Source organism: Batrachochytrium dendrobatidis (genome assembly GCF_000203795.2).
Source record: "Batrachochytrium dendrobatidis JAM81 unplaced genomic scaffold BATDEscaffold_2, whole genome shotgun sequence".
Classification (NCBI taxonomy): Eukaryota; Fungi; Chytridiomycota; class Chytridiomycetes; order Rhizophydiales; genus Batrachochytrium; species Batrachochytrium dendrobatidis.
In genome coordinates, this window is record NW_006281100.1 from 883,656 (window position 1) to 910,897 (window position 27,242).

The window sequence follows — 27,242 nt, forward strand, 5'->3', positions numbered from 1 at the left end:
AAAAACAGACGAATTCTGTGAAATGATTGGTGCGATTTTACACCGCATTTACTGAACATTGTTGACTAATTCCTTGACAAAGTTGGATTTTCTCCATGCTCGTTTTTGTACAGAAAGCCAAACGAGTGTTTAAAGCAACATTCTTTGTTCCAATCAACTCACTCTTGGAATTTGTTCAACTTTGACTCTCCTTTGATTATGGGTAAGCATTGGGTGACCAGCACCAAACAACAGTTGTTTCTTGAACTAGTCGCGTGCGTATCTGATAGTCTAGAATGCAAAGATGGGTTTGTATAGTTTGATTGACAATGTCGATTCAAGTTGATTTCTAATAGGCGTAACAAATATTCAACTATTTTGTATTCTTGAATAATCACTGCAAGAATGTTCTATTTTACATGAATACAGCTGTGAAATCAATCCACGCTTGATAAATTCCCCTCAGGAAAAGACTTGCATGGCTCTATAATTATTCAGTCTAGCCACCATTTGTTTTCTTGACATTTCCATTCATCTTTCAATCAACTCGACAATTGTATTTGCCATTGAGGATGCAACCAGTCTTGCGATTGTCCACTGGCCTTGGACCATCTTGTCATTTATTATTTTCATTGAATGCTCGCTCTTTCAACTCATACACACCACTTTTTGCTCGAAAATCCGCTGGGGATAGTGCTAGCAACACTGGAATTCCTAGCATACCACTTACTGGTGATCTAGATGTAGATGGACTTACTAGATTTGAGATAGATTTTATGGAAACTGCAGATTGGGTAAAGACTTCCCTGCTTAAAATGAAGCATGCCAAAAAGGATCTAGCTCGTGAGTAAAATGCCATTTGGGTTGGAATATCAAGTTTTTGGTTAATGTTGATAATGCACTCGAGTACGAATCATGTATTTTTATTTTCTAATCTACCTGAATTAGATCTGCACAAGCCATTCGAACCTGCTACTCCTACCAAGCCCATCTGTGTAAAATACACTGAGAGATACACATACGACTTTACACGTCCACCACCTGTTAATAATGCCGTTGCATTGCAAGTCAGAGTGGCAGACTTGGGTCTGACTCCTCCACAAAAACACAAGTTTTTGCTTCTTGCTGGAAAGGCATACGATCCTTATATGGATTTGGTTTCCATGGCCGATTCCAAAGGACAGTCACATTCCTTGTCTGAGGATATCGATCGTGCTCTTTCTCTCAAACAGCTCAGTGGATACATGGACGAAATGATTGCAGCAGCCAAGGTAATATTATATTTATATTTATATTTAGAATGTCTATTAAACTTTTTTATGCACTGTTGATCAGGACACAACGGATTCGTTTACTGATGTGCCAGTGAATCTCACCCATGCAAAACGACCAAAAGGTGTTCGTCAGACTGCACGAAACCTTGAATTTCCCACTACATGGCTTAAGCAAACCTCAAAAACTGTTCAAGAGAATTAAAAAACATTTCAAATTGTATGTGAATAGAGGTGGTTGATAAATGTCGGCGGATGAGTGCATGAAACCTATTTTCTTGATTCAATTTACAGTCGAAAATTTTGGAAAAAAAGTTTACCGATTACTGGTCAGCATATAAGCCAGTACTGGTCGGTCGCCTAGTTCTATTGCTTTGTATCTCTACTTTATTTCAAACAGTATTATTCAAATATGAAGTATATCATTGTTTCTGGTGGTGTGATTTCTGGTATTGGAAAAGGTGTAATTGCCTCTTCTACTGGTCTTTTACTCCACACTCGAGGCATGCGAGTAACGTCTATCAAGATTGATCCGTACCTTAACATCGATGCTGGAACTATGACTCCTCTTGATCACGGTAAGAGTCAAATGCATTCAAAGTTTGAATAGGAGGTAGTTGAATAGCTATTCAAGCGTATGATACGAGGTTTTTGGTTGCTGGATTTTTCTCTTTTCTGTTTGATCCGTCATTGTAAAAATGTTTGACACATACAATTGGCACAAGAAACAACATTTGCCCTATTTTAAATAGTACTATGGTTGTTTTATGCAAATTGCATGGCTTACCTTTGAGTTCCCTACAGCTTGAAATCATACTATGCGTCACTAATTTATTTCTGGACATAAACTACTGTTTACTAGGAGAAGTATTTGTTCTTGACGATGGTGGTGAGGTCGATCTCGACCTTGGAAATTATGAGCGATTCTTAGATATCTGTTTGACTCGTGATAACAACATCACCACTGGCAAGATTTATCAGAGTGTGATCGAAAAAGAGGTAAATTTTATTGTTGTACTGTTTTGAATATACAGATTGAGTGTGAATTGATTGTCTTGTATACTACAATATTAGCGCAAAGGAGATTATCTTGGAAAAACTGTCCAGGTTGTGCCTCATGTTACAGACGCCATTCAAGACTGGATTGAGCGTGTTGCCAAGGTTCCAGTAGATGGATCTGGTCTTGAGCCAGATGTATGCATCATTGAATTAGGTGGAACTGTAGGTGATATTGAGTCTGCTCCATTTATTGAAGCCATGCGCCAGTTTCAATTCCGCGTAGGCCATGACAACTTTGCTCTTATTCATGTATCTCTTGTTCCTATTGTTGGATCTGTGGGAGAGCAAAAGACCAAGCCTACCCAGGCCAGTGTTCGTGATCTTCGAGGTCTTGGACTTTCTCCAGACTTGATTGCTTGTCGCTGCACTACTCCAATTGAGCCTGATGTCAAGAAAAAGCTTTCAATGTTTTGTCATGTTCCACCAGAGCATGTCATGGCGGTTCATGATTGCAAGTCTGTTTTCCACGTCCCCCTACTTTTAAATGATCAAGGGTTGGTTGAGATGCTTGAAAAGCGACTCAATATGCAGCCTAGGCCTAGCCCTGAAGCAGCATCTTTATTCAACAAGTGGCAGCAGTTATGCACCCGAATCGATCGCTTGCATGATACTGTGCGTATTGTTCTTGTTGGAAAATACACGTCTTTGCATGACTCGTATATATCTGTGGTGAAGTCACTGGAGCATGCAGCCATGGCGTGCAATCTCAAACTAATTCTTGACTGGGTAGAAGCAGAGGAGCTCGAGTCTACCTTTTTAGCCAAAGATCCACTCAAGTACCATGAGGCATGGAAATACGTTGTGAGTGCCAATGGTATTCTTGTTCCAGGAGGATTTGGTGAGCGAGGTACTGAAGGCAAAATCGCGGCCATCAAATGGGCTCGTGAAAACAAAATCCCATACTTGGGTATTTGCCTGGGTATGCAGCTTGCAGTGATTGAGTATGCTCGTAATGTTCTTGGTCTTGCCAAAGCCAATTCTACCGAGATGGACAAGGAGACTCCACACCCAGTTGTTGTGTTTATGCCTGAAATATCCAAGACACATATGGGTGGTACAATGCGCTTAGGATCTCGTGCAACGCTTTTTGCCGCAACAACCAAAAATTCTATTGTTCGCCGGATGTATGGCGGAGTTGATATGGTGCACGAGCGTCACCGCCACCGATATGAAGTGAATCCAGAGTACATTGCTCGCCTTGAAGAAGGAGGACTCAGATTTGTTGGACGTGATGAAAAAGGAGAACGAATGATCATCACAGAGCTTCCAGATCACCCATATTTTGTTGGAACACAGTATCATCCAGAATATCTCACTCGTCCATTGAAACCTACACCAGTATTCCTTGGATTTATTCTTGCGGCAGGAGGACTTTTAGAAGAACACTTGAAGTCACTTGAAGAACACACAGCACCTGCACTCGGACGATATCCAAGTATTGGAGATTCGATGAATTTTGCTACAAGTGTTGTTGCTGAAGTCAAGAAAGTCAAGGGACCATCACCACTTGGCAATACTGAGATACAAAAGAATTAAAATGAAATTGTAAACCCAATTATTGAATGAGATTTACAGCCATATTCACGTAGATGAGCATTTGTATTTATCATACAGACTATATTTTGCTTTGGAATAAACAATGGTTAAACATCTGCTGCGCTTATTAAAAATTGACTTTCAATTGGTGTTGGCAATTCTTTGAAATACAACGTCCATCCTATGTACAGAATCTATAGTTTGGGACCTCTTATCATTTTGCATAGTTCTACATTGTATAATCGCCCATTCATCCATTGCGCCCATATATTGCCAATCAAACAGTAAAAACTCGTATTATTGTATTCTAATCTCATGCTTGGGTTCAAAACAAAGATGGACACGCCTCGGAAATATTGTTTTCATGTCCATCACTCAGTGTTTGTGGAGAGTTGGAGATTGGACAAGTGTCGAGAATGTGAGATTGAATGAAACTGTATGTGAACACTTGTACAGTCTTGTATACAAAATGAGCACAGGAGAAAGATTTGTGAACTTTATTCAGGGTTTGGGTGCACAACGCTGTCCAGTAAATTTTGTGAGTCGACACCAATCGTCTTTGATTGTATGTGCCAACACCCTTATTTAGTGTTTCATTTTACGTGAATAAGTGGTAAATCAGGGGCCCAACCATCAATACTTGCGACTATAATATATCTGACTGTTCCTCACTCAACTTTTCACATTATATTTTGGGGTTCAAGGCTTAAAATTTGCTACTCTACTTCTTAATTTACTACTGATACTACTTGAATGATTGGATTTGGATCAGACTCTGAGCGACAGCCAAGTACTGTCGAGGCTATTAAGCACCGTCGTGCACACGATGTGATGTGTCGACCTTGCTTCTCTCTAACAGTCAAGCTACGTTCAGGCGAGCAGCTATCTTATGCAGAAATTGGTGACAAGGCAGGCTATCCAGTAGTATGGATTCCAGGACCCAACTACAACCGGTTTCTCATGGCCATCTATGAGAATATGGCCATTGAATCTGGGCTACGTATTATATGCTTTGATCGACCGGGAAGAGGAGCTTCTACTCCCCTTCGACATCCAAAGCTATGGGAGTTTCGGTCATTAGCAGGTGTGTTTTTATTGGTACACGGACTTTGCAAGTTTCATGAGGGGGGTTTATGTATGTGGGGATATGGATAGGAAGATGGATACATGAGCTGGACAGTCTACCAGTACAGCTCATGTCCTATTATCTTTACTCCACGCTCCGACTACAAGATATCATTCCAAGCACTGCTTTGAAGCTGATGAAAATATTTTGTTGATTGTTGTATTAGACATTTGTTTATGCATTTCTAATCTACTAGTGGCAACTAGACTAACCATCATGTATTTGTTATGACAGGCTATATTGACGAACTGACCAGCATTCTTGGCATCAACAAATTCTTCATTATTGGCCACTCGATTGGATCCAGCTATGCTCTTGCATCCTACGAGTTTCTTAAACACAAAATCATTGGACCACTGAGACTTTTGGGCACATGGGCTCCATCCAACCTGCCGTGCATGCCAGTCAGCTATGCCATTCAACGCTCACTTCCTACTCGCATGTTACGTGGTGTATATTCTTTGAGCACAAACTCCAGTTTGTCTTCAACTCGCCAGATTCCTACGCAAATGGGTGCCATTGGCTCTCGAGAACTAATCAATACTCGAGATCGTTTTGTGCACCAAGTCTTGGAACGTGTTGCCGAGGACCATGCTACGGATGCATACAAGGCATTTGAGCTGGACTGGCTGTTAGCTCTTGAAATCAACAAGCCGTTTGGATTCGATCATCGTGCTCTAACATGCTCTGTAAAATGCTGGCACGGCATGGATGATACGATTTCTCCTCTTGGTGCATCTATGTGGATGCAGCGAGAGATGAAGCAATTTCTGCTGTATGCAGTCGAAGGAGCAACCCACAACATCATACTGGACTTTGCAATTGTGAGAGCAGTGATGATGGATATCAGCAAAGAGGCGGCTACTGTGTTCTTGAAGCCAACCGACATTGCTGCTGTGACTCCCACAGCCTCACCTACACCATCATCGGATGTTGCTCCTGTAGTGACATGCGATGCACAACAGAATGCGCCGGATACCGATGATGGTCCATTGACTCCTACATCTATGTCCGAGTCTCCAATCTCAAAAAAAATGGCTGATCTTCCTCACATACCCACGCCTGACTCCTCCCCAGCTGTACCACAACAACCAGGTATGAGAGCATCGGCTAGCTCAGAGAATGTGTGGGCCGACTAGACTATTTGAAACAACTCGAATCTGTTCATGTTTCTATCCTGACCGTTGCTTTTCTACTTATTGTGTTTTGGTAATAAACAATATTTTGGTTTAAATCGAATCATGCTTTGTAAGCTAAATGTCCCAAATTCAAGCACTCCGCTCGGCTGTTTATTGGACTGTTTCTGCAATCTTGAGTAGATCGGACATCATGCCAAAAGCAGTAACGGCCGCACCAGCACCCGCACCTTGAATAATCAGAGGTACAGGAAACCTTTTGGTTGTAAAAGCAATAACGTTTTCGCTCCCCTTCATACCTGCAAATGGATGAGAAAAAGGAAACATGGCCAGCTTTACCGAGCCACATTTGTTTTTAATATCCACTTGACCCACATAACGCAACACGCTGCCTTGCTCAGCGGCCTGTTGGTTCAGCATATCAAAATGTTTATCATGCTCTGAAAGAAGCGACATGAATTCGTCTGAAGTTGCAACTGTTTGTAGAGGTTGAGGAACAATGTTTTCAATGGGAAGGGTGTCCACGGATAGATCTAATCCAGCAATACGTGCAAGTATCACTACTTTGCGTGCAACGTCCATGCCATTGAGATCGTCTCTTGGATCTGGTTCCTAATGGTATCAGAGTTTAAAATGCATGCTTTGAATTAGATTCAGATGCTTTGATAAAATCATTTTCCCATTGAAAGCTATACCGTATATCCAAGCTGTTTAGCTTGCTGGACCACATCCGAGAACAAAGGCAGCTTGCCATGTGCGGTGGTTGGGGTTGAGAACGAGTTGAAAATGTAAGACAAAGTACCAGAAAAGATTCCTTCAATCTTGACAATATCATCGCCAGTTTGAACTAGATCATTCAAAGTACAGAGAATTGGCAATCCAGCACTATCAACACATTAGATTTACAAAACGTCGCATTAAACTACAATGTCGAGACCAAAGTGCATCCATATTCAACCTACCCAACAGTGGCTTCGTGACGAACATGTTTGTTATGCTTGGCGGCCAGACTTGTAATACGCTGATACAGAGTCAGATCGCCGCTAAATGCTTTTTTATTCGGAGTAACGATATGTAGGCCATATTTAGCAATCAAATCGGGATAAGACTCTGCGATATCGTTGTTACTTGTGGCATCGACAAGAACGCATGAAGTATGCTTGGATGCATGATCAAGAAATGCAGAGAGTGAGCTCGAGGGACTTTCTGCAAGTGCCTTTTTCCAAGTGAGCAGATCAATATTGGAGGAGATTAAATGACGAGTGGATGATGCGATGCCCACTACGACCAGATTGTAGAGAGGTTTGGAGAGTGGTGGTAGAGAAAGTGCCCGGTGCTGATATGCAGCTACTTGCGAAAGAAACTCGGACCCGACCAGGCCAGGCCCAATCATAGCAATATGCAATGTGTGTGTCATCTTGTTGATATTTTGGTATTGAAAGCAGGAAAGAAACGGATGACCGCACACAACTGTATGAATACAGCTCGACACTTTATGACCGAGTGTTGGGTCATTATTTGTTGGTATAACAATATCTACTAGACAACCGTATTCGCGCAAGATGAAACACTAGAAGCATCAAAGTATAAACAATCTCATGGCTGGTGCTAGTTTACTGGACCATATTGTGTCCTCGGCTCCGGTCTTTGCCTTGTTCATTTTGTACAACTGAATGAATGTTCAAAGCAGCACCCACACCAGTTTCGGTAAACCCTCGACTTGTTTAGTTTCCAACTCTTTTATTCAAACCAAGCATTACAAACATTGGACAGTCAAACTTGATATATGGATTGCAATGGATAAACTCAGTTTCAAACTTGGTGATCGTACAATGCATGGCTATGCCAAATGAGGAGAGGTTCAAAACTATAGATTCTGTACATAGGATGGACGCTGTATTTCAAAGAATTGCCAACACCAATTGAAACAGCCTTCAACAGGTATAATGTTTAATCACTATCTATTCCAAAGTAAAGGAAAGGAAAGTCGCTGGAATATGGTGTTCTGTTTTGCGCGAATACAGCTGTAATGGGATCAGTCGATCAAAAGCAGTAATTTTTAACTCGACAACTGATATTCGATAGCAACAGACTGCTGGTTAATTCTAGCCTCATATTGAATAAAAATTGAATCTAGCCGTCAAAACAAATCTGATCTTGCTGTATTACTTTTATTCTCATATCGGGTTCTAATTTGAATCTAAATGTATCTCGACAGTTCAATAGCTGACTAGTATGAGTCGATCCTACTGTAGCACAGCCTTGGTAGTGGTAATTTCAGAGCAACCCTAAAACTGTGGCAAAATTGGAATTGAGAGGTAAGTCGGATGTAATAAAGCCGCTGTTTCTAAGCAATACAAGTTTGGCCGTTTGTATTTTAAAGCTTTTGTATAGGATTGGGATCTAGTTTGGGACGATGGCATAAAGTGGTATTTACCATGCTTATGGATAGTGAGATTTCCAGCATTGACCGTTTGCAAGGTCAAATTCAGTCAACGTTGATGGTTACAAATTCACAGACTCTCCCAGCCCTGCTTATCACAATAAAGCAGTGGTGCTTGCAGCTTGAGATAAGCACCTGATCGCGGGTTTGTCTCAGCAGCCACGCAGGAGTTTAAATTCTCCAAGCAAAATATTCTCGTGTTAGTCCACGTGATGTCGGTTTATTCTATTGGCTTCCTCGATAGTTTAATCTTAACCTTATTCAACAAATGTCATTCTTCTCTTCTCACCCACTGATGGGGACTATTGTCCAAGCCAACAAAGGCTCTTCTTCTATTAGTCCGTCAATGATGGACGTTTTTGATGCTGTTAAGCACAGCCAAACACCAGAGTCTCTGTTTGAACCCATGCCTTTTGAAAATACTACTTCAATCTATCGTTATCGACGGCAAAATGATGGTCAGGAAAGCAGCAGCATATATACTTCAAGTAGCGATGACGAAGATGAAGTCACAACAGACAACACCATGTCAAACTCATGTGGTAATACCGGGCAATCCGTTCCATTTATCAGTGATCCATTTAGGAGGTCGTTCCAGCGCACACCACATCGATCTCACACTCATCCAGTACCCAACCATCGTAATTCAACTGCCAATATCTCTACTGAACAAGTGTCCTGCACCTCTACACGGTCTCTGCCACTCAGAAAAGTGCGGTTTTCGGACGCTGTCACTCATATTGATACTTTGTCATCAACACGCCGATTTTCAGACTTGGGCGAAGCCCCGCTTAGTCGGCAGCAACTTGCTGCATCTCCAACATCCCATCTCTCTCCGTCTGTATTGTCTTCATCCATGACATCTTTATCTGCTTCCCTTGCTGCTCTGACTCGTCCTACTTGGTTCAAGTCCCTTATGACCAAAGTCCAATCCAGGAGAGACTCGGCCACTTCCGATCTAGACATATTCCCTTGACCGAACCCCACTACCGATACATTATACATTTCTTTTATCTTTTCATATTTACATACTTCATTTCCTTGCTTCACATCTTTCTGAATGCCAGAGGCTGACTAGCCTTTTTGTTTAAATGATTGGCAAATATATTTCTTTCTGGAATTAGCTAGCCAATAAAATTTAAGGACCAGTAAACACATTCAGTTATTTTTGGTAATGCGGTGACTTGATGACTGCACTTTATAGTCATCTAGCAAGTGACGATGGATTGTTTCAAATAAGGGTTAGGGTTTATTGGACAGAATTTGTTGATTTTCTCATCTTTTGATTTATTTTCCAGCATCTATTCAATCATAGACGATGATGAGCAGCATCCCACTGCCAAAACATGTCGAATCTTCCATCAGTACCCACCAGCAGCGCAAATGGCAGCAGACAGCTGTTCCTATCACCCACTCCTCACTTCCAATTGACTTTCTTATTACGGATTGTCCTGACAAGAATCATATCGATGAGTTTAGCCATCTCTTGCTTTCCCATCAAGTTTCTGATGTCTTGCGGATATGTGATCCTTCTGCATACGATGCTTCTTTGTTGAGTGTCGCTGGGATCAAAGTTCATGAGTTGTATTTTGAGGATGGTAGGCTATACAAGTTGTGGTTATTTTTGGTGAATACTGGATGGATGCAGCACATCAACCATGAATTAGACTACTAGAACAAACCTGTGGTAATTTATGGCATCAGGTTGGCTAATGAGGTCTTGACCATTGATCAACGATGAAGCCAACATGCACATTCCATTGAATACCAACTCTCAACCTAGACAATTGTAGCATACAACTAATATTGTGTTCAACTGTTTTAGGAACACCTCCCACAGCACAAGTCGTCAATGCATTCAGGTCCATCTTGAATCAAAAAGCAAAGCTCCTGTCCACTTCATCCACACTCGACAAAAAAATATCCTCCAGCTCACTCACATCAACAAAACCTGTCTTGGCCATTCACTGTGTAAGCGGGATTGGTCGTGCTCCTGTACTTGTTTGCTGCGCTCTGATTGATTATGGAATGGATCCATCGGATGCGGTTGCATACGTTCGAAAGTATCGTCGAGGTGCAATTAACAAATCACAGTTGGCATGGATTCTGGATCGTCATAAGGGGTTTAAACCAAGTTTGGGTAGATTGCAGCAGAAATTTAGTCTAGATGCTTTTAAAAACATCTTTTCAAAAAAGAGCAATTGCTCTCTATAGAATTTTTATACAGAACAGTTGGGTGATGGAAACACTGGCTCGGATAATACAATCTCAAATATATATTCGATTGGAGTCTTTATTCTTGCGATTTGATAAAAATCTAAAATACTCCTTGTGTGGTGCTTGATCCGGATCTCTAGTTAGGAACATACCCAAATAGGTACGATATACTTTCGCCATTGTGGGTTCGCCTAATCGCCTCGGCAAATGTCGACGCAACATCAATCGTATCCAACCGACTACACAACAGCTTCTTTTCATCGTGAGGGATTGTATTGGTTACAATAATTCTCTCCAGGGAGCTGTTGTTGATGACATTGATGGCTTTTCCTGAAAGAACTGCGTGTGTGACCATGGCATAAACACTCGTCGCACCATTCTCAATCAACACTTTAGCAGCAAGACCAAGAGTACCACACGTATCAGCCATATCATCCACGAGAAGACAAGGACGGCCTTTGACGTCACCTACAAGAATCATTCGAGAAACTTCGTTGGCCTTTTTGCGCTCTTTATGAATGAGTGCAAAGTCTACATCAAGCTTATCAGCAATAGCGGCAGCTCTATTTATAGTAAAGCAAGAGGTTTAGATCATTAGTCATATTGATTTAAAGTGATTACTACAACAAATGAACCTACCTCTTGGCACCACCAGCATCAGGCGAGACAATCACAATACTTTTATAGTCCTCGATATGCTCAATAATGTATTTGAGCGTACTGGGCTCAGCATACAAGTTGTCTACGGGGATGTTGAAAAAACCTTGGATTTGAGATGCGTGCAAGTCCATGGTGATGACGTGGTTAGCACCAGCAACAGTGAGCATGTTGGCAACCAGTTTAGCAGTGATTGGTGCGCGCGACTTGTCTTTTTTGTCTTGGCGAGCATACGGGAAACATGGAACCACTGCAGTGATACGACGAGCAGATGCAGTTTTGCATGCGTTGATCATAATAAGAAGCTCCATCAAGTTGTCGTTGATTTCGCCACAGCCTGATTGAATAATGAACACATCCTCATCACGAACTATTGGATTGATAGCAATGGATAGTGCCATTTTAGAAGCGTTCAAGTGTAATTCAAGACTAGCATGAATGTACAATGAATGGTATATAGATTACACATACCAGATTCTCCAATTGTGACAGAGGTTTCTTGGTTAGAGTACTTGACAACTACACATTTGGCAAGCTCAAGTCCAAGGCGTCTAATTTAATCATAAAAAAATAAACAATGAGCTACACTATTCACTCGAATAATTTGAAAATAAAAAACTGACAGTTTACGCAGTATTGATATTGGGTTGAAACAAAACATCAAAAAAACTGGCATGCATTCAATTTCAATGATCATGGACAAACTGTCATTGAAAAGACGAGCCAGAATGGTGAATGCAGGTTAGTCGAATCCAAATGCCCAACATAGGTAGTGGCAAGTAATGAATCGACAAAATAAAATTGAGTGGATAACCTTTTGTTTTTTCAGCTCAGTCTAGCTGAGTTGTGATTGGAGCAGGCTGTCAATGCAATACTGAATTGACGCCAATACACAGCAATGTGAGAATAGGTGTAGGCAGTTTATACGCAGCAGGATATGTCTTGTTGTTATCTGATATTGGATTCACTATGATCATTGACACAATGAGAATTTGTCATATGGTGAATATTTAACATGCATCAAGTTTTTGAGCATATTTTAGGTTCTGTTAAAGTAAAGACGAAGCAAATGCATGATAATGATATAGGAAAATGAAGCCAACGGCGCATACTTGGCAACAAGCTTTGCAAACTCAATGTGTGAGTTGCCTGCAAATATCTTGATTGACCCAGTCATTAGTTTTTGTGGTTGTTGAATGATGGGCAAAAACAAATATTTTACACAGGTTCGGTCAAATCAATTGCTGTTGAAACCATGGCATTTTGGCCATACAAAACTTTGACGGCCAGTTGATTCAGAGTACAGCAGAAACGGAACATTGCTGCTAAATAATACAGATTGGTTTTTATTGATGTTGAAGAATACGTTAGGTTTGACTGCTTCAAGCAACTAAGTTGTCAATATGTTGTATGATTGGTCTTTAAACCTTGAAAGAGCCTGAATGTTGACCAAGACAAGTCTGCTCAAACCCAAGAGTATTATAAAGTTTTACAGTTTTATTCATGCAGAATGGAACACTATCTTGCAATGATCGACTTTTAATTTGGATATGCAATGATTAAATATTCACTGCTTTCCTACTAGAAATTGATTGCTTTTTCAAGACAGCATCCATTATATAACACAAACTATAGTTCTGAACTTGGATTATCCTCATGTTACATTGTATAATCATCAGATAATGAGCCCTGATGCTTTCAATCCAACTCGTCTTTGTATTCTAAAATCATGCGTTCGCGTTCAAGAAAACAAGATTGCACATTAGAAATGCAGCCATGCATGTGAATCGTCAGCAAAAGACCAGTGAGTTTAAAAAACGATGTTGTCCAGTAAATTAGCATCAGTCATACCGTGGGACTGGTTATTTACTATATACTTTGATGCCTCTATTCAGTGTTTTGTTTTGCACGAATACGACTGTAGATGCATGAATGCTATTGCTTTAAACCTATATTTTGTAGCGTCGTTCATGGCAAACAAGATTGGAGTGGATTATACAAGTCCACCATCAATGCAAAGTCTCCCTCGAATATATCAAAACTGATATCGGTTTGCAATACAATGCCTACACACCCTAATAAACTACTTGCTAAGCAGTAGAACCAAAGCATATACATTCCACAAGCGTTGGTAGTAAGAGAAAAGGCTGCTTGAGTTTATTCTTGATTTAGAATTGATCCTGCTACATTATACCTAGTTTCGCCTATTACTGAGCCTTTAAGATGACTGGCTTTATACCGCACCACTAGTGTTTCAAAAGCAGAACCAGTTAGATCTAAGACCAGTTAGAAATGAGAACAGCAACAAGATTCGACTTACACAATGATATTGTTTATGGGGATATGAATCAACTTGACAAAGAAACCAATGAATCCCATAAGAATGAAGCCGACGCCTACAGCCTGAGTGACCTTGACAAACTCTATGTAGACATGAAAGAACTTGATAGTTAGTCGATCATATATTAAAGGCATGTGAGGCGCCATACAAATAATTGGATGAATGAGCTTGTGGATGCTGGTGTAGTCCAACCACTGACAGTGCAGGAGTGAAGCATTGTGATCAGCAAGTCAAGCAACAGTGCATCCATTCCAATCCATATATGTTCATAAAGACAATCCTGGATGTAATGGCCAGTTTAGCAGTGGGTATGCAGAACCAACTCTATGGCCAAACCACTCCTGGTTTCTACTGATCCAATCCTACCAGGATTTCCATTACATGTCAATAGACGATACTTTAGCAGTGTCCATAATAAAGTGATGGTTGCCATTGAGACTGTTATCAGAGCTGGATCTATTCTTATATGCCGAGTCTGCTGCTCACTTCAACACCTACAATAATCAAAGCAGCCATATGACGAATACGAACCCTTTCTATCAGGCTTGGTGCATCTGCTAACAAACTGGATACTTTCTTTAACAAACTGTTGGGGGCCATCGAGGAGTTCAACAAAGTTTTCCATTATATCACGAATGCTGGTTGAATTTATCAGTTACAAGCAAACTGACGAGTTGCAAGTTTGTGACTTGAATTCGATTTTGTATGCATTTTCCAGGCTAATTTACTATTCTGATAACACTTCATATCGTGGTTTATCAGAACATGACAAGATTTAAATCTATTAAATTAATACTCGAACATTACAGAGCAATCGAGTGTTGATTCGAGTTTCATGGAATAACTCAAGACTAACAACTTGTCGTTTTATGAGATTGTTGAATGCATTCAACACTGTTTTACGTGAACTAAAACAGACGCCACATTGATTCTTGAACTGGTTTGAACTGGTTTGGCACTTGTCTAAACAACCATCAATCCTAGTCAGCGTCATGGTATGCTTTGACTTATTTCATTCATCATTCGTGCTGCGTTGCCTTGAGAAAAATTGGATTTGCTACTGTTGACGGTGATGACATGATTTCTATCGAAACTGTCTGAAATCTGTAATCATTGCATGCAATATTCTACCATACCAACCATCGTTGTATAGTGCTTTATATCCGATTACTCGTATTGCTTACCTACTAAACTATCAATCTCCTGTGCATGAATTCATCTTGATGGTATATGCTTTAGAGCAGCAACCGCATCCACTCGGATGCACCACTCCAAAACCAAACCGAATCATCAACATCCAATCTGTTTAGAAGATATCAGCTCTTGATTGAATAGTAGGTCCAATATGTTACATCCTGTGTTTCAGGTTTTGATCGTTATATCCAGTTCTGGGCATTGAATCTGGATACTTTGAAATAGTAAGAATCTACGTAGCTCAAACAGTTGTCCAACCGGTGTTTATGTTATTCCCGATATTGACAACTTGTATCGTAAGTCTGATGTCTGACTGATTTGATTTAAAAGACATTGGTTTGCTATTGTACTAGTTCAGTTTAGTGATCCTATTTTATTTAGTCTGGCATGGAACTATATTTTTACACAGAGGCCATTATAAGGAAGGAGTATTCAAGTTTTACATAGAGATCCCTGACAGTTATCCTGAGCAGATTCCTATAGTGCGCTTCATCACCGACATGTTCCATCCACTGATTGATCGGGACGGTTATTTTAATCTGGGTCAGCAATTTATTCGATGGCGTCCATATAAGGATTTCATTTGCCATATTCTGCATTATATCAAGAATTCATTTAGGGAAAGCACCATGTGTTCGTTAGAAGGCAAGTGTATGTCTGAGCTGTATTGTATTCAAGATTGCTAATGTATTTTGATATAGAACCAACGTGTTTCAATGTAGAAGCCATTAGAATGTATAGTGTTGAATTTCAACCCATCTTTAAACTATTTTCCAGATTAATCCAATCACTACTATACAATATATTTTAGGTTCAAGAATGAAAAGCAATACTTTTCCAAGTTGGCCGCCCAATGTGCTCAATTATCGTCCTCTGAACCCATTCTCTTTGACAAGGACAGTAACCATCTCATGACTTTCACGCCTATCGATGATTCTCAGTTTGCCCATATCCAATCATTGCTATATGTATGCTTAATTTATAAAGTTGAACAGTTTTCAAAAGTGTAATGTTTTCACGGATGCTAAACAATGAATACATGCTTAGGAATCTGTTGGACACAAAGCCCAGCCAGTGACTGAGACTTGATTAGAAAATTGCAAATTCAAATATCAGTAGCACTCTTTCATTCAATGCAATCAGATACGGGGTTCATGGCTTGAGTTTGCTTAAACAAAATCATCCATCTCTGTCAATGCCTTGCAAACACTATGGCCAAGAAATAAAGCGTATTATATTTCAATAAAAACAAACTATAAAGTGGGAATAAACTGTTTATCTCCTGCCTCTACCACCACCGCGGCCTCTACCGCCTCGTCCTCGTCCACGAAGATTAAGATCTCTGATACCGCGTCGCTCTTGATCGCCTTCTCGGCTGTTATGTCCACCTTGAGTATCACGGTCCTCACGACTGCCACCAAATTTACGATTCGGTCTGCGCTGACCAGGTTTAAACGTAATCGACATATTACCAGCAATATTGCGTTCAATTAATGCATTCGAATCATGACCATTTTGCTGCACACGCTGGCCAAATGCCATTTTGTGAACATCGCTGCCGTGACTTTGAGAATACTTTCCATGACTATATCGTGACCTGTCTTTTTCCTTGTGCACATCATTGGCATTAAATCCATCTTTTAGCTCATAAAACGTAGGTTTGCGTTTGGATGGTTCGGTAGTAGCGTTAGATTTACTTTGACTTATCCCAGTATGTTTTCCAACAACATGTGGAGCACTCGACTTTACACCATGCTTATCAAATCTTGAAAATCGAATAGCATCATCACCCGATTCAGACGAATCACTAGCATTTCCTTCAGGGTCAGACATGTCCTTGTAAGCACTGCCAGGGTTTTGGACTGGATCGATATGGCGCGATTTGGCTGCGACAGCAGCAGCAGCTTGTGTAGGATAATGCAGCCTATATTCATGACTTTCTTCATCAACCTGAAACTCTTCATCTTGGAACAGGGCTGCAAATCGATCATCTCCCAGTGGGTTAGTGCTAGAAACTTCTTCTCCTTCTTCCAGTCCTCGCACAGCAGCATTTAGGGCTCGCTTCTTTTTGAGTTTCGAGTGTTTGTTCCTTTTACTGGTTTCGTCACCTGAATCAGGCTCGTCCGATAAATTGGCATTGTCAAACACTAATTTGGCAGCAAGGTTACGATTGATTTTCGGAAGGTTTTTGATTGCTGTAATACGGGATTTGCGCTGGGTCTCAATCTTTTGTTGAACCAGACGACGCTTATGATCTTCAAATTCAAAGGGATTGGCAATTGCTTTAGCTTTCTCGTATAAACGAAGATCCACAAAAAAGCCATGCATGTATGCCTTGAGCAGATTGGTTCCAACCAAATGATCCAAACTCAAGCTAATAAAGTCAATGTTCAACATTTAAATAGAATCATTAGATTGATAAAAAGTCAAATATTAGTACCGGAAATAGCCTAGACAGTGAATCAGAACATGTCTTGAAATACAACTTACTTTGCCAAATCTTTTCGGGTAACAAATTTGTAATCATCGTACATTGTCATGCCAGTCCCTTCTTCCAGTTCTTCAGTCAAATTGTCTAAAAATGGACACCATCTAGGTGCAGGACCCATAGCAGGGATATAATAGCTTTGGATCTGGACACCCTCATTAGCAAGCATCACCAACCCAGATTCGCCACTCACACACACGTCATTGATATCGTGTGGACTTTCAATAGAGGTAAACGGTGTGCCGTCCATTCTGTTCCAAATCTTGATAATTTTCGAGTCTGCTGACAAGATATTTTGACTAGCGTCGTGATATAACAGCTTTTTAATTGGAAACCCGTATTGATGATCTTTGATAAGAATTGGAGTAGGGCGTCGAAGATCGTACATGACAATTTGTCCCGTTTTTGAACCAACGCAAAAAGAAAGACCGTCGGATGAAAATGCAAGTGATTCAATTTCTGGAAACGTCTCGAGAAGTGAGGAATCAATGTCACGAGCAATAGCTGCAGCAACATCTAACCTGCCAATACGACTACGCTCACGAGGGTCCCAAAACTCGACACATCCGTTTGATCCACCAAACCCAAAAAGCTGATGAGCTGGATTAATGGCAGATACGTTGATTTCAGACATGCCAGTTTGAAGTGAGTTGAGAAATCTGCCTTGCTCAAGGTTAAGACGCCATACTTCACTTGAAGATCCAACTATCATGAGATCGCATGATGGGTAGTGGTATGACAAATCTCGCCCAAACTATGGATTGGCAATGCAAAGATATAAATTAAATCGTTAAAAGTAGCACGACAGATTTCAGAACCATGTGGTTGTTTTTGTAAGCAAGCCAAATTGCAGTTTACCTTTGGAACTCGTGTTTTGTAATGAAGTCCAAATTGAGAATGTAGCTCAATAGTACGATCAGATTGCAACAACACAGATTTGGTCCAGTCATCAGATAGAATCTATCATAAACATAAAACAATTGGCTTAATATAATGTACAAACGGCAATTATGTTGCATTTGTCTACAATGAGTATACCTCAAATTGAACATTTTCTGCTTCAGTGTGACGATCAAGTTTCATTGCCATTTGGGAAACCTCAAATACTCGCATCTGAGGTTGATATACACCTAATTATACACGAGTTTAATGTTGTGCTACTTGATAAAAACATCAAAATCAAATGGTATCATTTTGATCATCATCTACAACTGAATCAACTTGCCTGTTGCCATAATATATTCACCGTCTCTAGTCATCTGAAGTCGCAATGATGCCTCTGGGAATTCAAAATCTTGAATCAACTCTATTCTATTTCTCCATGCTGCCATTCCAAAGTGCCCAATTAGGATTTAAAATCGATCGCCCAAGAATAATGCCCAAATTAAGCAAAAAAATTCAAGTATTGGTTAATATAAAAATAAACAAGTAGAACCAAGTGAAATGGCTTGATGGGGTTGCAGAGTCAAAAGTAATGCTTTTAATTCTAACCATGAAAGATTACAGTCGTATCCACGTAAAATAAAACATCAACTATGAGAATTGGAATCCATTACTCCATGAAACTGATTGTTTATGCACTTTTTCACTCTTCACATTTACTGGACAAGACTATATCCTTTGAACTCCTTGACAAAGTTGAATGGGGTTTCTTTGTGATCATTCTTGTATAAAACAACTAAACGAATGCTCACAGTTCCAGTCAATCCCACACTTGCTCAATCTTTAGGCTCTTGAACTGGAGCGCGAACATATGAGATTCCAGGACGCAAAGATGAGTTTATAGAGTTTGATTGACAACATCAAAACAGTTGAATCCAATATTTGAATTGCAATGAATGAATCTAGTGATCGTACAATGCATGAATATGTCAAATGGAAAGAAAAGAGGCTCAAACTAGTCTGTATCCTATGATGGACATTATGTTTGAAAGAACTGAGAATGCCAATTGAAGAGGTGATTAATGTCTAGTAGAAAGACAGCGGATATTTAACCACTATATTTCAAAGTAAAATACAAGTAATGACTGCGAGTGTTCCATTTTACGTGAATGCGACTGCAAGTTAGTTTCTCAAAGAGTCAACGGCCATTCAGCAGTTTACCTTGATCATGCTTTAGTTTTTCCTTATTCTTTTGTACTGCCCAGTCTGGAATAGCGGACCGAGATGCACTCGTAATCGAGTATATTTTGACATCGTTGTTATTGGCGACTTGCATTCCAATTTTTAATTGTAATTTTTTTTCATTGGTTTTGACAATTGTTGAAATATGATGAACGCATTGCATTTAAGGACCAAACCGTATACATTTCAGAAATAGTGGTTGTACACTAAAATAAAGAGATTGGCATCGAAACATGAATAATAAAACTGCTTTCATTTGACAGACAGATCATGATAAATCTGATCACTATTTGTTATAATATTGGTGGAAGTGAGGGCCAATCGGATGGAATACAAGACATCAGTAAACCGCTAAACACGGTCCAGCGTTTAAAAGAATTAAACTTTAGGCTTCTTGGATGCATGATCTTCATTGCTAGACTCGGTAGCAGTCTCGGCAGTAGTCTCGGCATCGGAAATAGCACGCTTGTTGGTATCAGCAACTTTGGCCGTCTTTTTGACCAAACCAGACACATCGGTAGTATTAACCGATGTTTTTGATTTTTCAGTCTTCAACTCGTTACCAATCGTTTCTCCGTCCTGTTCCTTTTCAAGAGCAGCACCAAGATCAAACATTTTTGCCGACATCTCGGCAAGAAGAGATTCCACCTCTTTGATCTCTTTAGAAACAGCTTCGGGAACGGGATCAGCAGCTTTCTTTCCCTTGATATCAGCGCCATCACCATTTTCTGTAACTGCATCGCGGTTGGTGAGTTTGTGAAGATGCTTCTCGAGAACTGTAGTGGTTTGTGTAACCTGAACGATGGCATCCTCGATCTGCTCGGAATATTCAAGCGCCAATGCAAGCTTGTAGTGCGCCTCTGCCAACTCTCTGTCATCGCTATCAAGAGTTTCCTCTTTGATTCGCAAAGCAGTTAAAAAGTCTGTAATGGCTTGCTCAAAATTGCCTGTCAGTCAATGGTTTAAATCAACTGTTAGTCTGCATGAACTGCAATGCAAAGTGAATTGAACACAAGATACGAATCAATCGGCATTGAAGCACAGACTGCTTACCAGACTCAAGAGATACATCTCCTAAAGCCATGTACACCTCGCCAAGTTTCTTTTTATCTTCTGGCACTTCTGACTCAGTGTAAATGATACGGACAAGATCAAATGTTTCCCAGGCAATTTCAAGATCTTCTGGATCTTCTTCATCGATATCACCCAATGCAACACCATCGTCGCCGCCATTCTCATCGACATCGGCTCTTTCTACCTGCTCTTCTGCACATTCATCGTCATCCTCCGAGTTCTCCTCATCACCATTAAAAACAAAATGACCAGCCTTTCCAGCTGTCGTGTTCAATTCAAGCAAATATCAGTGTTAATCGCCTAATACCGGCAAGATCCATGCAATACCACTAGTGCATGAACAGTAAACCTACGTGTGGAACCAGTAGCAACAGATTCAGAAAAAGATGCAGCACCGGCTTCGCCCACATTCTCTCCAAGAAGAGAGTTCTTTTGCACAGCATTCGCAAGAAGTGCTCGTCCATAATGAAACAGAATCTCTGCACTTTCCCTCGACTTTTGGCCATACATTTCGGTCCTACAAAAAATTGTCCGAATTCAAACATATTACACAATGTCAACACGATAGCAAGTCACAACAGATTTGCAACATAGTATATCAATAGCAAAGTGCGTATATAAAAAGAATGAGTTGATTCAATATGAAAGCATATTGAACAACCAGTCAAAACCTGAAGTAGACAATCTGTTCAGGATAGAGTATATATTGGTTGCAGAAAGATCAAGTATGAGCATGGTAATAAAGAGACTCAATACAAGACGAACAGTATTAAGAAACAAATCGGATTGCTCAGACGCTATGATCACAAGTGTTTAATCTGAAACGATGGAAAATAGTTGGAATAGTAACTGTCATTCCCAAGACATGGCACAACATGCGCTGGCATACAACAATGTTTGTAGAAATAAAACAGCGGGAGCTTACTGGAGTTGAGAGGCAATGGACAACTTCTCGGCTGCCAGAGAAAAGTTGCTCATGGCATAGGCTTGTGCACCAGCAGCCAACAGAGTAGGAATGTCGCTGACTGACAAGCCTTTAAGCTCGTCAGAAGCGGTTTCTTCAGCAGCAGCAGCGGGATGTTCCATAAAAATAGCCTTCTTTACAGGACTATCGGTAGCAGATTGCTCAACAGGATCGGCAGTTTGTTCCTTGGTCATCATTCAATTAGAAATGGTTGAACAAGAAAAGCGTCGCTTCAATCAAGTTTGTTGCTCGTCCACAGGAAAATGTTGGTTGGTTTCAAGCTGTTTATTTCTTATTCAACAACATATTCCTGAAATCATTGTGTTTTGGATGATTCGTGACTATCCTTGTTTGCTGGTCTTTTTTCATTGTTGGTGAGTGCGGTTCCAGCTGCAAACGCATCGTCTGGTTTAGCCTTGATCACAATAGATGAACGACCACGCTTCTTTGGTGCTCGCACTGCACGTGGAGTAAATGCCATGGAATTAGTTGCTGTAAACTTTACTGACGAATCCGACTTGATATCCTTGCTGGTAGCTGCAGTGGATGAGGAAGTAGCGTTCAATTGTGTTTTTTCCTTTCCTGCTGTACGCGCTGATTCCATAGTCGACTTACCCTTGCGTAGATTGGGATCTGATACTGACACTACAATCAGTCGACCATCTACCATTGTCCCATTAAGCGTCATGGCTTCTTTTGCATGATCCTGTATATTTGTAAATAAATATAAGCTCATTTGGTTAAAAGGCGATACTGTGAGTCATGCTAGCTATTACTGCTGTTACCTCTTGATTATACTCGACAAATGCAATACCCTTCGAATTGCCATTGGGCATACGCACCACTCTCAACGCTAAAACATTGATTGTAAACTATGAAATTAGCGTACAGAGACGACTAGCTGTAATCCATTGCATTGGATCAACTCAACAAAAATGACTTACCACTGATTTCTCCAAACTGACAAGATTAAAGTAATAAACAAATCAGTATCCATCAACATACCAAACTCACTACATTTCAAAAAGCAGTTTTTATACAAACCTTGCTAAATAGCTCCTGAAGATCATCCTCCGTCATGGTATGAGAAAGATTGGATACATAGAGTTTCTTGTGATCAATCTCTTTTGCCCTGGTGGTTTACAATCAAAATAAAACATTAAAATCACATTTTGATTAAACTAGGCTAATATGTTTAACTTGCATTTTTTTAGTAGGATCCGAAATCGCTACTCCTATCTTGCGATCGCCAGTTTTTTCAATAACCGCTTGGTTCATTTTGAGACTCTTTATTGCATCTTCCTAAAGCAGATAAAATCAAAGACGCTCATGTTAAAATCACATTGACATTGTAAACTCTAGTCAGCACACAAAGCATACTTCTTTTTCAAAATCAATATATGCAAATGCCATTGTTTTGCGATTTTGCAATCGGATCTCGCGAATTTTGCCAAACTAAAATCAATCAAAATATAAATCAAATGCAAGACTTGGTTGATACACTCCCAGTAAAAAACATTCAAAATACTATAGTTTCACTCAACATATCGGGTTTTACCTCGGAAAAAATATGTCGCAATTGACGCTTCTGCATCTGTGGTGATAGGTTCGACACATATATTTTGGTTTTTTCCTCGTGCTGCTTAAAATCCCATACCATTTGAGAAGGTCGACATCGACAAGGTGTAACTACGGTCCCATTGATACTAATAGGTCCATCTAGGACGATTTTTCGGACCAGCTCCTACTCATTCCAATCACAAGTAGATGCATATTTCAATATACACTCTTGATGCAATGATTTCAACTTAATACTATTGATTCACTTACCGCTTTGGAAAACTCGACAAAAGCCTCCAATTCTCCAGATTCTTCATTTGGCTGCATAAACAAATCCTCAACCTGGCCATACTAGAATGGTTGGGTATGTACAATGAAAATCAGTCATCTTTTAAACCCATTCCATACATGCCGGCATCTACATACCACGCCAAAATGTTTCAAAATAGTTGATTCGGTTGTATTCTGAGAGAGTTTTGAGAGATATACCATATTTCCTGCCATTGAACTGTGTGCATGGTATGCCGTGATTAATGATGAATTTACAAAATAATAGTTTAGCTCATAGCTCAATGCAAATTTGAAAAACGTACTTGTTAATGACTTTGTATTCTGCTAAGCTACCAGGAAGCTTTCCGGCATGTGGTTCTTGGGATGGTTCGTGTATAGCTTCTTCGACTATTACCCGTATATATACAAATGAATTAGAACTATATCGGTATGTAGTAATCAACGTATAAATGAAATCAATACTGTTTACTTTTTGCACGCTTGGAATGTGCCTCGGCTTCGTTCTCAACAACAGATCGTTTCTTGGTATTTTCAACCAATAGTGGTGAAGCGGAATCGGCTGAAATTGCGTGTTGATTTTGAGATGCTATCAAACAGGTTGCAGCAGCATGGTATTGATCGCCAACGCCAGTTGATTTTGCATCCCTCACCTAGATCATTAAACAAAATCGTCGAATCAGTAATGCACAAAAACCATCTATAAATAAGCTAAACATACTTTAGCCAGTCGTGCCTGCAAAACATGGATTTTATCCAGCGCCTCATAAAGTGTATCCAATCCACCACGAATACGCTCAAACTCGATCCACTGCTCATAAATTTGCTCAGGTGCATTCGTGTTTTGCAATGCAGCTTGTTTTAAAAGAGATCTTGCTTTGGAAATATTATCGTGTCGACTATTGAATCAAGATATGATCAAGATATGATTTGAAAAGTGAGTTTTCATAGAAAATTGTACTTGCTAAAATTTAAATGTGACAATAAAGCCATTCCAATAGATATCAAATAGAATAATACATTTCAAACTGCACAAACTCTAGCCATGCCTCTGTTAAAAAAGGTACACGCTTTACCACTATATGATAGATGTTTCGTGCAGTAGAAACATCTTTGAAAAAATACTCCTATAAAAATAGATATTTGGTTTAGATCAAACAAATACCTGCAGTATGACATGATCAATTTGAACTTACTTCCGCCTTGGCCCAAAAACGCTGAAATTTTGCCAATGGATCAATATTAGTGATCGCTGTGTCAGCAAAAATGAGTTAGTTAAAACGGGAATAATCATGCACTGTATACAGCAACTCACCATCCAAATACATTGCAGTTTCTTGGAATACAGCTCGAACAGTGTCTGGTGTATATGCTATTGACCATTTTAAAATCAATCAAAACTTTGAATCATGAATAATTTGAAAATTTAGCAGCTTAACTACAACTTACTATCATCAAATGCAATGCATTTGAGTTCTACTTCGCAGTGACACATGGCCACAGCTAAAATTTGCTGAAAATCGCCTGCCATGGATAAAAACCTTATTGCGCGTTGGTAATCCTCTATTTAGCAACAAAATGTCCAAAATTCAGCATTTATAATCAAAATTCATATTATAGAGTTTCAATGTTGTTTCTACTTACCAGTAACATCAGATCTTGGTTTTCGAGCAATAGTCTATCACGTCATACAAAAAAATAAGTTGGGCATCTCAACAATCATTTAAACCTATATACATTACTTTGATACGGAGTAAATGACACCAGAGAGGTCCAGATGTCATACAGTTTCGCACAGCTCTTTCAGCAATTGAAACAAGAGTAGTCGGTAGTTTATCCCAAACTGTCATGTAGATTAGATACGAGTTCCATAATGTTGGATCAAGACAGTGCAGAGAAAGCGCACGCTCATATAAAGTTTGAATAAACTTTATATTGCCCCCATTTGCCTGTTTCTTTTCAAATGACAGATATGCATTAAATGCGTCTAGCGAATATTCACTTTGTTCCTATTATTTTTCCATTGAATTTATACGATTGGTATTAGCAAATATAAGATATTTAAGCAAGCGATTGAACAGTTGACATAATTCATTACACACCAGTTTTCTTTCAAGTGACTCGCAATACTTTTGATCCTTTTTGGTTTTGTTACAAATTTGGGTTGCAAGTTTAAGACGTTCAAAGTATTCTTTTTGATTATATTGTGATTCGAATGGTGAGTATGACTCGAGTGTTTTATCAATCTCTTGGTGGGGCTGTTTTAAACGATCCAAAAACATTTTACGCATTTTCTCCACATTTTCAAAACTGATGATCACATATCAGCAGCAAGATAAAGTTTAAAAATTATCCAAATGAGCAAATGACATCTTTCAGCTTTACCTTGAATCTATCTGAAAATTTAAAAAAAGACTAGTTAGTATGTGTGACTAAACAACAAGATTGCATCTTGTAGATCATTTGCACCAACCTCCAATTGTTCCAAGTGAAAGTCTTTGATTGTATTCCAGATTACATGACTCTGTATCAAACAAAGCAGTTTAGCTCTTGTAAAAATGTAATACAGATTCCATCCAGTTTCAACAACATGGCAGCCTTACCTTGGTGTAATGATGATCTGTTGCTTTACGTGCAGCAGAGCATATTTTTTGGACCTGATCAGTTGATAACCAATTTGTTCCGTCTTTAAGTGATTCGCTGTACTCTTCAAGCACATAGTCTAAATACATTTTCCAAAGCGGGATTGCTAGATTACACATTTATACAGGATGCAATGAGCAAAATCTTGTACACAACTGCTCGTGTGCTTGATATCAAAACTCGAGTGTTCAAGTAGAAATGCATGCACGAAGAAAGTATACACTTGCATAAGTAGTCTGTAACGGACCGCTGGAATGTTTGAATCAATTCAAGCTTCAGCGTCTTGTTTGCAGCCAAAGGCATTTCATCGCTGACCCAATCAATCCACATGGCTATGTAACCAAGACATATTCATTAGCAATCTACTACAAGGCAGAATCCATCTAGACAATGACGCACTTTCTGTAAGGGGAAAGATGTCTGCCATAGTCTGTCTTGCTTGACGTAATGCTTCTAGATCACCCAGAGCTTTCATGGCAGCAATTATGCCAACATGAGCATCGTAATCATAAATATTTGCTGTAAGCTAGATTCATATATTAAGCATGTTTAACAGTATGAAACTAGTTTGAAGATAAGCCAAGACAATGTTTCCAGAAATAGATTGAAACCCACTCGTTCATAAAGACATGTAAGCTGGGCTTCTGATACTTGACAAGTTTTTTGATCCACTTGCATATTTGATTCAAACTCATTACTGCCATCCGAGTCGGACAGATCATTCTGTTGTTTGGACGCCATGTTCAAAGTATTCAAAACACGAAGAATCGGATCCGAAAATGGTAAAGAATTGAGTTGGAATCTACATTCTAGTCGTCATTCCATGTGAATTGTAGTGGTTTAGATTGACTGATTCAAGTCAAAATATCAAAAACGATTTCTGGATTTTATTGTCGCATTCATCAAACGAGCGAATTCACTGAACAATATTGTATTTTAAACTCATGAGTTGATTGGTTTACTATGATTTATAGTTGTATTCAAACGCGAACGTATGTAGTTTTAGAATACAAAGACGAGTTGGATTGACAGTATCAGAATTCATTATCTGATTGATTATACAATGTAAAATGAGAATCATTTAAAACTATAGTTTGTATTATATAATGAACGTTGTGTTGAAAACGAGTTGAAAACAGTTC

General features: G+C 39.6%; 12 protein-coding genes across 12 annotated transcripts; 6 read left to right on the top strand and 6 right to left on the bottom strand.

The window, feature by feature from the left end:
• Positions 1–551: 551 nt before the first annotated feature.
• BATDEDRAFT_86631 (uncharacterized protein) lies at positions 552–1,455 on the top strand (the record flags this gene model as incomplete). Its single annotated transcript, XM_006676856.1, has 3 exons — positions 552–822; positions 928–1,250; positions 1,315–1,455. The coding sequence occupies 3 exons, from the start codon at positions 552–554 to the stop codon at positions 1,453–1,455; spliced, it is 735 nt and encodes a 244-aa protein (XP_006676919.1).
• Positions 1,456–1,662: 207 nt separating this feature from the next.
• On the top strand, positions 1,663–3,845 carry BATDEDRAFT_9543 (uncharacterized protein; the record flags this gene model as incomplete). Its single annotated transcript, XM_006676460.1, has 3 exons — positions 1,663–1,828; positions 2,113–2,249; positions 2,325–3,845. The coding sequence occupies 3 exons, from the start codon at positions 1,663–1,665 to the stop codon at positions 3,843–3,845; spliced, it is 1,824 nt and encodes a 607-aa protein (XP_006676523.1).
• A 751-nt stretch (positions 3,846–4,596) lies between these two features.
• Positions 4,597–5,662, top strand: BATDEDRAFT_31346 (uncharacterized protein; the record flags this gene model as incomplete). Its single annotated transcript, XM_006676680.1, has 2 exons — positions 4,597–4,929; positions 5,206–5,662. Coding segments are annotated over exons 1-2 (700 nt in total), but the record flags the coding sequence as incomplete, so codon positions are not given.
• Positions 5,663–6,260: 598 nt separating this feature from the next.
• Positions 6,261–7,524, bottom strand: BATDEDRAFT_9483 (homoserine dehydrogenase; the record flags this gene model as incomplete). Its single annotated transcript, XM_006676453.1, has 3 exons — positions 6,261–6,719; positions 6,803–6,992; positions 7,070–7,524. 3 exons carry the CDS (start codon positions 7,522–7,524, stop codon positions 6,261–6,263), a joined length of 1,104 nt encoding a protein of 367 aa, XP_006676516.1.
• Positions 7,525–8,829: 1,305 nt separating this feature from the next.
• Positions 8,830–9,672, top strand: BATDEDRAFT_36619 (uncharacterized protein). The gene has a single exon (XM_006676784.1). It carries the CDS (start codon positions 8,846–8,848, stop codon positions 9,524–9,526), a length of 681 nt encoding a protein of 226 aa, XP_006676847.1. The 5' UTR covers positions 8,830–8,845; the 3' UTR covers positions 9,527–9,672.
• Positions 9,673–9,982: 310 nt separating this feature from the next.
• On the top strand, positions 9,983–10,656 carry BATDEDRAFT_6575 (uncharacterized protein; the record flags this gene model as incomplete). The annotated part of the gene is made up of 2 exons (XM_006676423.1): positions 9,983–10,164; positions 10,413–10,656. Coding segments are annotated over 2 exons (426 nt in total), but the record flags the coding sequence as incomplete, so codon positions are not given.
• Positions 10,657–10,903: 247 nt separating this feature from the next.
• BATDEDRAFT_22904 (uncharacterized protein) lies at positions 10,904–12,601 on the bottom strand (the record flags this gene model as incomplete). The annotated part of the gene is made up of 4 exons (XM_006676598.1): positions 10,904–11,330; positions 11,407–11,794; positions 11,896–11,975; positions 12,537–12,601. 4 exons carry the CDS (start codon positions 12,599–12,601, stop codon positions 10,904–10,906), a joined length of 960 nt encoding a protein of 319 aa, XP_006676661.1.
• Positions 12,602–13,740: 1,139 nt separating this feature from the next.
• Positions 13,741–14,390, bottom strand: BATDEDRAFT_9507 (translocon subunit SSS1; the record flags this gene model as incomplete). The annotated part of the gene is made up of 2 exons (XM_006676457.1): positions 13,741–13,847; positions 14,297–14,390. 2 exons carry the CDS (start codon positions 14,388–14,390, stop codon positions 13,741–13,743), a joined length of 201 nt encoding a protein of 66 aa, XP_006676520.1.
• A 367-nt stretch (positions 14,391–14,757) lies between these two features.
• Positions 14,758–16,048, top strand: BATDEDRAFT_22905 (uncharacterized protein; the record flags this gene model as incomplete). Its single annotated transcript, XM_006676599.1, has 6 exons — positions 14,758–14,760; positions 15,005–15,099; positions 15,185–15,255; positions 15,341–15,608; positions 15,771–15,927; positions 16,007–16,048. 6 exons carry the CDS (start codon positions 14,758–14,760, stop codon positions 16,046–16,048), a joined length of 636 nt encoding a protein of 211 aa, XP_006676662.1.
• Positions 16,049–16,234: 186 nt separating this feature from the next.
• Positions 16,235–19,665, bottom strand: BATDEDRAFT_22906 (ribosome biosynthesis protein ENP2; the record flags this gene model as incomplete). Its single annotated transcript, XM_006676600.1, has 6 exons — positions 16,235–17,333; positions 17,450–18,201; positions 18,306–18,407; positions 18,486–18,577; positions 18,694–18,771; positions 19,551–19,665. 6 exons carry the CDS (start codon positions 19,663–19,665, stop codon positions 16,235–16,237), a joined length of 2,238 nt encoding a protein of 745 aa, XP_006676663.1.
• A 128-nt stretch (positions 19,666–19,793) lies between these two features.
• BATDEDRAFT_36621 (uncharacterized protein) lies at positions 19,794–21,801 on the bottom strand. Its single transcript, XM_006676785.1, has 4 exons — positions 21,571–21,801; positions 20,999–21,162; positions 20,625–20,906; positions 19,794–20,518 (listed from the first exon to the last, which is right to left on the bottom strand). Exons 1-4 carry the CDS (start codon positions 21,729–21,731, stop codon positions 19,950–19,952), a joined length of 1,176 nt encoding a protein of 391 aa, XP_006676848.1. The 5' UTR covers positions 21,732–21,801; the 3' UTR covers positions 19,794–19,949.
• Positions 21,802–21,925: 124 nt separating this feature from the next.
• On the bottom strand, positions 21,926–26,841 carry BATDEDRAFT_22908 (uncharacterized protein; the record flags this gene model as incomplete). The annotated part of the gene is made up of 24 exons (XM_006676601.1): positions 21,926–22,315; positions 22,395–22,462; positions 22,554–22,569; positions 22,654–22,731; positions 22,810–22,911; positions 22,990–23,064; positions 23,168–23,353; positions 23,440–23,520; positions 23,596–23,677; positions 23,763–23,847; positions 23,930–24,110; positions 24,179–24,356; positions 24,478–24,584; positions 24,654–24,709; positions 24,773–24,829; positions 24,907–25,020; positions 25,102–25,135; positions 25,200–25,466; positions 25,560–25,767; positions 25,843–25,853; positions 26,061–26,206; positions 26,322–26,432; positions 26,500–26,626; positions 26,716–26,841. The coding sequence occupies 24 exons, from the start codon at positions 26,839–26,841 to the stop codon at positions 21,926–21,928; spliced, it is 2,886 nt and encodes a 961-aa protein (XP_006676664.1).
• Positions 26,842–27,242: the final 401 nt, after the last annotated feature.

What these genes read in the sequence shown, in the direction of transcription:
- BATDEDRAFT_36619 (XM_006676784.1), top strand. Translation starts at nt 8,846, where the DNA reads ATGGGGACTATTGTCCAAGCCAACAAAGGCTCTTCTTCTATTAGTCCG.
- BATDEDRAFT_36621 (XM_006676785.1), bottom strand. Translation starts at nt 21,731, where the DNA reads ATGGAACATCCCGCTGCTGCTGCTGAAGAAACCGCTTCTGACGAGCTT. An exon ending in TCCATTGCCTCTCAACTCCA is followed by an intron (nt 21,163 to 21,570) that starts GTAAGCTCCCGC and finishes AATTTTTTGTAG; the next exon opens with GACCGAAATGTATGGCCAAA. An exon ending in AGATGTATCTCTTGAGTCTG is followed by an intron (nt 20,519 to 20,624) that starts GTAAGCAGTCTG and finishes ATTGACTGACAG; the next exon opens with GCAATTTTGAGCAAGCCATT.